Here is a 9,488-nt window from a genome sequence, read left to right as displayed (position 1 = left end):
GACTCTCAGACCATGCAAAAGAAGATTCTCTGGTATGATGAAAGCAAGATTGAACTCTTTGGCCTGAATGCCAAGCGTCACGTCTGGAGGAAACCTGGCACCATCTCTACAGTGAAGAATGGTGGTGGCAGCATCATATTGTGGGGATGTGTTTCAACCGCAGGGACTGGGAGACTAGTCGGGATCGAGAGAAAGATGAACGAAGCAAAGTACAGAGATCCTTGACGAAAACCTGCTTCAGAAGCCTCAGGACCTCAGACTGAGGCAAAGGTTTTTATTCCAACAAGACAACAACCCTGAGCACACAGCCCATTTTTATAAATGAGCAAAAATGTATAGAAACTGCCCAGCCAAACTGTTTTTGCTTTGTCATTATGGAGTATTGTTTAGATTGAGAAAAAAAACAATTTAAGCAATTTTAGAATAATGCTGTAAAGTAACAAAATGTGAAAAAGGTCAAGGGGTCTGAATACTTTCTGACGGCACTGTATAAGCTCTGCTCCTCCTGTATGAAGGATATACTATATCATTAGGTATGAAGGCTGTGTCTTGGGTGGGCATGGCCTGTTGGAACTCTAGACCCCTGCAGTCCGCAGCCAGGAGGCCTGGTGTAGGGGATGGGGTGGAGATAGAGGCCACAGAGAAGCCAATCACTGCAACCAGCTGGGCGACGCCGTCACTCAACAACTGCAGGGGGTCCACATAGCCTGGTGAGGTCAAAGGACATAGTTTAAAGGGGGGGGGGGAAGCAACAGGGAATAGATAGGAGATTGAATTCCAACATTGATCTCTAATTCTAATTAAAATTGTACTGATAGGAAGTTGCAGAGTGTGTGTTTGTTCTCACCCGAGGCAATGGCATTGTGAGCCTCATACTCCTCATTCAGAGAACTCCGCTGACTGCGCACCCACACACAGAAAGTTATCATATTGCGGGGCACATTGTGTGTGTTTGTGTGTGTGTGTCACAGGCCGGCTCATAGCCTGTGGCAAAAATGAGAGGACATCAACAACTGGAATAGGCCAATTCAAAACGTTCTTTATTATATAACAAAACTATTAACTATAAACAAAGAAAATGGAATGAGGTGTGGAAATGTCATAATGTAAGGTGTAGGGAAGGTGCATGGATGCTTGAATATGTGTGTGTAAACATGACTGAATGGAAACTAGCTAAACCAGCAAAGTAACAAACGAAAACAGATCATACCTGGAGGAGCAGGGGGAGAGAGAGAGAGAGAGAGAGAGGGGGAGAGAGAGAGAGAGAGAGAGAGAGAGAGAGAGAGAGAGAGAGAGAGAGAGAGAGAGAGAGCAAACCCAGTGAGCCAGAAGCTCAGCGAGGAGACAGACGACAGAGAGGTTAGTGGAGCAGTTTGTTAAATACCCTGAGCCCAGGTGGCTCCAATCACACCAGCTGCAATCACTAACGACCCTCCTCTGCCTGCAGGGGAAACCACACTGCACTGCAGAGGAGGAGCCGTGACACCCCCCTCCTTAAAATGAGGGTCCCACCCTCAATTCAAATTATGACCCAACATAATAAACCCATAATCCAAATTCCTCAAAACAAACAAAAAAACTAAACAGATACCAGTCCCGGCTCCTAGCAGTAGCCCCGTGTCCCCTGGCTGACTGTCCGTCCTCAACTCAGCAGCCCTGGTACCTGGGGGGCAAATTAAGAGGAAAGAGGCGCAGACAGCCCGCAGGGTTCAACAGAGAGAAAATACAAACTAGGTTAAAGGAGCACGAGACAGAGCATCAGCAATAATATTATCCTTACCACTAATGTGTCTAATATCCAGGTTGAATGGTTGCAAAAACAAAGCCCAACGCATCAGGCACTGGTTGGGATTTTGCAAGGACTTCAGAAAAGTGGGTTGTGGTCCGTGAACACAGTTAAAGGGGTTAAACCAGAACCAACATAGACCTCGAAGTGCTGTAAAGCCCAAATGAGACCTAAAGCCTCCTTTTCAATTACAGAATAGTTTCTGATACTTCTTAAATTTCCGGGAAAAGAAACTGACTGGACACTCAATATTGTCATCATTTTCCTGGAGAAGCGCAGCCCCAGCACCGATTTGACTGGCGTCTACCTGCAATTTGAAAGGTTTCTTAAAATTTGGTGCTACCAACACAGGTGCCAAACACAAAAGAGCCTTAACTGCACCAAATGCCTCTTGACACTGGGTGGACCAGAGAAATTCAGCCTTGGCCTTCAGCAGATTGGTCAGGGGAGACACTACTACCGAAAAGTTTTTACAAAAAGCACGGTAGTACCCCGCCATTCCCAGGAAGCGCATCAGTTCTTTCTTTGTGGAGGGCTGTGGGAACTGCTTCACAGCCTGAACCTTGGCTTCCACGGGACAGACAACACCCTGACCAACAACCTTGCCTAGGTATGTGACTGTAGCTTTGGCAAACTCACACTTGGCCAAATTGATAGGCAACCTGGCCCACACCAGTCTTTCAAACAGGGCTTGCACTCTCCAGGAGTCTGAGTAGACGACCACGTCGTCCAATAGCAGTCTTTTCTCCTCAGATACACAATAAAATCTCTGTTTAATAGGCTTAGCATCTCCGATGTCTATGTCATGCTCAATTAAGTGGGTTTTCGATAGAGTGTCAGAAAACAAAACAGGGTAGCTTCTAATAAGAGCTACCAATTCACCACGTTTCTTAGAGTCTAAATGATCTACCAAAAGCCCAAGGTTTTGCAAAGTCTGGGAGTTTTTCAACCGACCTTGTAAGACCTCATCCGAAACCCTAACTACCTCCTCTTCTCCCCCCTCCAAAGTTAAAGCCACAAGATTCAGTGACTGGAGCAGCAGTCAATGCTGACCTCACTGCTGGAGTGCCTTCCACTTTGCTTAGATCACGGGAGTGATAACATTTTAACAGGTTCACATGGCATAATTTAGAGGACTTCCTATGACCAGGGGTTTCAATAAGATAGTTCAAATCTGACACTTTGCGCAACACAGTGAAAGGACCACAGTATTTTGCCTGAAAAGGTGAACTTAAAAGAGGCAAAAGAGCAAGTACACGATCACCGGGACTAAACTCACGTAGCTCAGCCTGTCCGTCATATTTCAGTTTCATTTTCTGTTGAGAACATTTTAGTTTTTCTTTCGCCAGTTCACCAGCCCTATACAACTTGAACCTAAAACCATTTACATAGTCAATAAGGTTCCAAGGTGGTTCCTCAGGCAAACAACCATCCTGCAGTACTGCTAAAGGCCCACACACCTTATGACCAAACACTAAGTAATTTGGGCTAAACCCTGTGCTTTCTTGCACTACTTCACGAGCAGCTAGTAACAACCAAGGTAACCCCTCCTCCCAATCTGCAGACAGTTCTGTACAGTATGCACAAAGCAAGGATTTTAAAGTTTGATGAAAACGTTCCAAAGCTCCCTGACTCTGGGCATGGTACGCAGTAGACTTATTGTGTTTAACTTTAAGTTGTTTGAGAACCTGAGCAAATAAATGGGAGGTAAAGTTAGATCCCTGATCTGACTGGATGATTTTTGGAATCACAAATGTTGAAATAAATTGAGTTAACGCTTTAACTACTGATTTTGAAGTTATGGTACGCAGTGAAAAGCTGCCGGATATCTAGTTGCTTGACACATAACAGTTAATAAGTAGCTATGACCTGATTTGGACCGTGGTAAAGGCACAACACAATCGATAATAAGATGCTCAAAAGGTTGCCCTACGGCTGGTATTGGATACAAAGGTGCTGGCTTTACAACCTGGTTTGGCTTGCTTGTGCGCTGACACGTATCACAAGTTTTAATAAACTGAGCTACATCCCGCTTTAAATGTGGCCAGAAAAAATTACGGAGTACGCGATCATAAGTTTTACGAACACCCATATGACCTGCCACATCACCATGTGAAGTTCGCAACACTCTATTTCGCAAAGTAGTAGGTACAACTATTTGAAAGACTGGTTCTCCTAGACCCTGATCATAGTGTGGAACCCATTTCCTAACCAACAGTCCATCAAGAAGAAAGTAACACTGAGCACTATTCCTCACCACTGAATCAGGAACAACTTTCTCAAACAGATCATCCAAAGTAGTATTAGCCTTTTGCTCAGCTATCAATGAATCTCTAGAACTAGTCAACTGTTCTCTGGAGTTTGACCGGCAACTCAAGACTTTCAGGCTTACTTTCTACCTTATTACGAGAGGCAGCGCGGGTAACAGCACAAACTGGAAATATCTCAGGAGATACACAGTTGTGATCTGGAGATACCCTTGCTGGGGACACTGAAGGTTGCTTCGTAAAGATGTTTACTTTTCCATCTGCCCACACCTTACTACCTGCCAAATCATTCCCCAAAATCATGTGGACTCCCTCTACTGGCAACTGGGGTCTAACCCCAACATCTACATCACCCTCTACCAGACCACATTTTAAGGTAACTTCATGTAAAGGAGAAGAGAATGGAACTAAATCCATACCACGTACCATTACACATCTGCCAGTATCAGACTCCTTAGAGAATGGCAAAATAGATTTCAGAATAAAATAATCTAAAGCTCCAGTGTCTCTTAAGATCTTGATCGAAACATTTTGGTTGCCATCTTTCAGGGATACTACACCATCTGAAATAAAGGCTGAAAAATCACAGTGGGAAGACTGAGAATCAAACTCAACTAGTGGCTGAAAAAAACTCACCCTGGTGGTCAGAAGCTGAAACAGGAGTTGCCATCACAGCAGGTTAACTTGACCTGACTTTTTTGATTTAAGCCTTCCCTGTAGCTCAGTTGGTAGAGCATGGTGTTTGCAACACCAGGGTTGTGGGTTCAATTCCCATGGGGGGCCAGCACAGGAAAAAAATAAAAAAATGTATGAAATTGTATGAAATGTATGCATTCACTACTGTAAGTCGCTCTGGATAAGAGCGTCTGCTAAATGACTAAAATGTAAAAAAATGTAAATTGTAGAGGACAATCTTTCTTCCAATGTCCTTCAACTAAACAGTAGCGACAGGTATTAGCATTCACCGGTGCTTTAAGTCCTCCAAACTTCTGTTGAGGCCTTTGGAAAGAAGCTACAAAAAAATTGACCTACTATTCCTGGAAGTAAAGTTATTTTTATGGTACATGTCACTGTTTGACTCAAAATGGCTTTTATGTGTTAGCCTGTACTCATCTGCAAGGACTGCTGCATCACTTGGAGACTTAACTTTACGTTCATTCATGTACGTAGCAACCTGGTCAGACACAGAATTTTTGAACTGTTCTAACACAATCAAATTAGACAGATCCTCAAAAGTACTAACTTCTGAAGCTGTACACCAACGATTAAATGCAGAAGTCAAATCACGAACAAACTCAGAACAGGTTTGTGAATCTAACTTTTTCCTGTAACGAAAACGTTGACGATATGCCTCTGGCACAAGTTAGTAGACCTTCAGAACTGCTGATTTAACTTTAGCATACACTTTACTGTCAGCTACACTCAGTGCTGCAAAAGCCTCACGTGGTTTACCTGTAAGTACACATTGCAACAACATAGTCATGTCCAAATCAGACCAAGCTCTAGCTTCCGCAATACGCTCAAATAAAGTAAAGTATGTATCTGGATCTGACTCATCAAATTTAGGCAACAAACGAAGATTCTGTGCAACATCAAACTGTGGTAATCCTTCTGGTCTATTAGCATCTCCAACTGCATTCCCAACAGCTCCCGCTGCTGCTCAAAAGTTAATGAAGTACTAGACTGAAAACTTCTACCTTCACTACTAGCAGATTGACCCGAAAAAACACCTATTTCCATAAGACCCTGCTTTAATAGTCTTTAATTTTTTTATCAACAATCTCAATCTGATAATGTTCAGCAATTTCAATTAACTGCTCCTTAGTACACAACTCTAAGGCTACCTCTGAAGGAGCTTGAACAAAACCACTCAGAATGGAAGACATTTTCCTCAACCAATACAACTATTACAAATGCTCAACAAAAATACACAACTCACCTGCTGTTAGTCTGGGTTCAAGGACAGGAGCCACACCCCACTATCCTCCAAAAACAACTACCTAACTGCCCTGGTCTTCGTGCAGTCACATGTGGTGGGGTTTTATGCACACAAAACCAGTGGAGTGGAAAAGACAACCAGAAACTGGCGGCCCCCCCATAACCACGGAGGTGCTCCCGAGCGGATGTAAGGGAAAAGGAAAAGGGACACTCTACCCACGTTCACTGCCACCTAAAACAAAAACACCACAAGCCTCCTACTGACACTCGGTGATAAGCCTGAACAGCAGAGGACTCCCACTTTAACAAAAACCCAGAAAAACCCAGAGTGAATTGCTAACCAAATTTAGCTACCAAACTAACTGAACCAAAAGAACACATGGCTCTCAATGCTCTCTCCAACAATATTGGCCAAACCAAAACATCCCTCTCAAACAAAAACTTGGCAATCTGAACTAAACTAACTATAAGTACAACTAACCTTAACTTATGGATGAGCCCCCACTTGTCACAGGCCGGCTCATAGCCTGTGGCAAAAATGAGAGGACATCAACAACTGGTATAGGCCAATTCAAAACGTTCTTTATTATAAAACAAAACTATAAACAAAGAAAAAGGAATGAGGTGTGGAAATGTCATAATGTAAGGTGCATGGATGCGTGAATATGTGTGTGTGAACATGACTGAATGGAAACTAACGAAACCAGGTAGGTAGGTAGGTAGGTAGGTAGGTGAGAGAGAGAGAGAGAGAGAGAGAGAGAGAGAGAGAGAGAGAGAGAGAGAGAGAGAGAGAGAGAGAGAGAGAGAGAGAGAGAGAGAGAGAGAGAGAGAGAGAGAGAACAAACCCAGCGAGCCAGAAGCTCAGCGAGGAGACAGACGACAGAGAAGTTAGTGGAGCAGTTTGTTAAATACCCTGAGCCCAGGTGGCTCCAATCACACCAGCTGCAATCACTAACGACCCTCCTCTGCCTGCAGGGGGAACCGCCCCTGCACTGCAGAGGAGGAGCCGTGACAGCGTGCGACAGACCTGTTGCTGAACCGGACTCTGTTCTTCTGGACGTCCAGCATAGTGAACTTATTGTTGCTTAGACGACTCTCCTCTTTACAGGTCACCTTCAGATAAAACCCCAACACGCTGTCACTCATCTCCTCTTTACAGGTCACCTTCAGATAAAACCCCAACACGCTGTCACTCATCTCCTCTTTACAGGTCACCTTCAGGTAAAACCCCAACACACTGTCACTCATCTCCTCTTTACAGGTCACCTTCAGATAAAACCCCAACACGCTGTCACTCATCTCCTCTTTACAGGTCACCTTCAGGTAAAACCCCAACACACTGTCACTCATCTCCTCTTTACAGGTCACCTTCAGGTAAAACCCCAACACACTGTCACTCATCTCCTCTTTACAGGTCACCTTCAGGTAAAACCCCAACACGCTGTCACTCATCTCCTCTTTACAGGTCACCTTCAGGTAAAACCCCAACACGCTGTCACTCATCTCCTCTTTACAGGTCACCTTCAGGTAAAACCCCAACACGCTGTCACTCCTCTCCTCTTTACAGGTCACCTTCAGGTAAAACCCCAACACACTGTCACTCATCTCCTCTTTACAGGTCACCTTCAGGTAAAACCCCAACACGCTGTCACTCCTCTCCTCTTTACAGGTCACCTTCAGGTAAAACCCCAACACACTGCCACTCATCTCCTCTTTACAGGTCACCTTCAGGTAAAACCCCAACACGCTGTCACTCATTTCCTCTTTACAGGTCACCTTCAGGTAAAACCCCAACACGCTGTCAGACTCATCTCCTCTTTACAGGTCACCTTCAGGTAAAACCCCAACACACTGTCAGACTCATCTCCTCTTTACAGGTCACCTTCAGGTAAAACCCCAACACACTGTCACTCATCTCCTCTTTACAGGTCACCTTCAGGTAAAACCCCAACACGCTGTCACTCCTCTCCTCTTTACAGGTCACCTTCAGGTAAAACCCCAACACGCTGTCACTCATCTCCTCTTTACAGGTCACCTTCAGGTAAAACCCCAACACACTGTCAGACTCATCTCCTCTTTACAGGTCACCTTCAGGTAAAACCCCAACACGCTGTCACTCATCTCCTCTTTACAGGTCACCTTCAGGTAAAACCCCAACACGCTGTCAGACTCATCTCCTCTTTACAGGTCACCTTCAGGTAAAACCCCAACACACTGTCAGACTCATCTCCTCTTTACAGGTCACCTTCAGGTAAAACCCCAACACACTGTCAGACTCATCTCCTCTTTACAGGTCACCTTCAGGTAAAACCCCAACACACTGTCACTCATCTCCTCTTTACAGGTCACCTTCAGGTAAAACCCCAACACACTGTCAGACTCATCTCCTCTTTACAGGTCACCTTCAGGTAAAACCCCAACACACTGTCAGACTCCTCTCCTCTTTACAGGTCACCTTCAGGTAAAACCCCAACACACTGTCACTCATCTCCTCTTTACAGGTCACCTTCAGGTAAAACCCCAACACACTGTCACTCATCTCCTCTTTACAGGTCACCTTCAGGTAAAACCCCAACACACTGTCACTCCTCTCCTCTTCAGCATCCAGACCTACACACACAAACACTATTAAATTGTGTGTCCAGTTCATGTGCTGTTCCGTCTGCAGGCTGTTCCGGTGTGTTCATCTACTCCCTCAGCTCAGAGAGCACCGTGTCAAACGACGCCTTCACCAGGGACTCATTGTTCTCTCACACACACACACACACACACACACACACACACACACACACACACACTCTTTACCTGGTTCATATCTATTGTTGTATCATCTCTCTGTACTTGAAGTCTGCCCACAGGTCTCTGAGAGGAGAGATCAACAGCATCTGGCGCCTTCCTAGAACATAGGATGGTGCTAGAGTTAGTGTGTGTGTGTGCGTGTCACAGGAGGTTGGTGGCTCCTTAATTGGGGAGGACGGGCTCGTGGTAATAACAGGAGTGAAATCAGTGGAATGGTATTAAATACATCAACACGTGGTTTCCAGGTGTTTGATGCCATCCCATTCACTCCGTTCCAGCCATTATTATGAGCTGTCCTCCCCTCAGCATCGTGTGTGTGACACCAGAAGGGCAGGGATCTGACCCACTGTGTGTGTGTGGCTGTGGCCTAGTGGTTAGAGTGTTGGGCCAGTAACCGAAAGGTTGCTAGATCCAATCCCCATGCTGACAAGGTAAAAATCTGTTGTTCTGCCCCTGAACACGGCAGTTAACCCACTGTTCCTAGGCTGTCATTGAAAATAAGAACTTGTTCTTAACTGACTTGCCTAGTTAAATAAAGGAAAAACGTATTGGACAAGCGGTGGGGAACTGCCACAACAGATTGTCCTGAAGAGTCTGTCTGACCTCACTTTCATTCACTAGACACACTACGACATCTAAACACAACAGTATAGTAATAGGAAAGACATTTTTTTATTTAACTAGGCAAGTAAGTTAAG

The 9,488-nt window shown here is 44.9% G+C and overlaps 1 protein-coding gene across 1 annotated transcript; it reads right to left on the bottom strand.

Annotated features, from left to right (window-relative positions):
* Nucleotides 1-456: 456 nt before the first annotated feature.
* Nucleotides 457-8,654, bottom strand: LOC123728969 (uncharacterized). Its single transcript, XM_045701929.1, has 3 exons — nt 7,019-8,654; nt 848-900; nt 457-707 (listed from the first exon to the last, which is right to left on the bottom strand). Exons 1-3 carry the CDS (start codon nt 7,747-7,749, stop codon nt 457-459), a joined length of 1,035 nt encoding a protein of 344 aa, XP_045557885.1. The 5' UTR covers nt 7,750-8,654.
* Between the last annotated feature and the right edge of the window lie 834 nt (nt 8,655-9,488).

Source organism: Salmo salar, chromosome ssa19 (genome assembly GCF_905237065.1).
Source record: "Salmo salar chromosome ssa19, Ssal_v3.1, whole genome shotgun sequence".
Lineage (NCBI taxonomy): Eukaryota > Metazoa > Chordata > Actinopteri > Salmoniformes > Salmonidae > Salmo > Salmo salar.
The sequence above is the reverse complement of the archived record's forward strand: the minus strand, read 5'-3'. Positions and strand labels throughout refer to the sequence as shown.

Bases quoted from the DNA above. Each gene is read 5' to 3' on its own strand.
- LOC123728969 (XM_045701929.1), bottom strand. From the start codon at position 7,749: ATGAGTGACAGCGTGTTGGGGTTTTACCTGAAGGTGACCTGTAAAGAG. The intron at 901-7,018 runs GTCTGTCGCACG...GTGGGTGCGCAG, and splicing joins AGAGTCCGGTTCAGCAACAG to TCAGCGGAGTTCTCTGAATG. The intron at 708-847 runs GTGAGAACAAAC...TGACCTCACCAG, and splicing joins TCACAATGCCATTGCCTCGG to GCTATGTGGACCCCCTGCAG.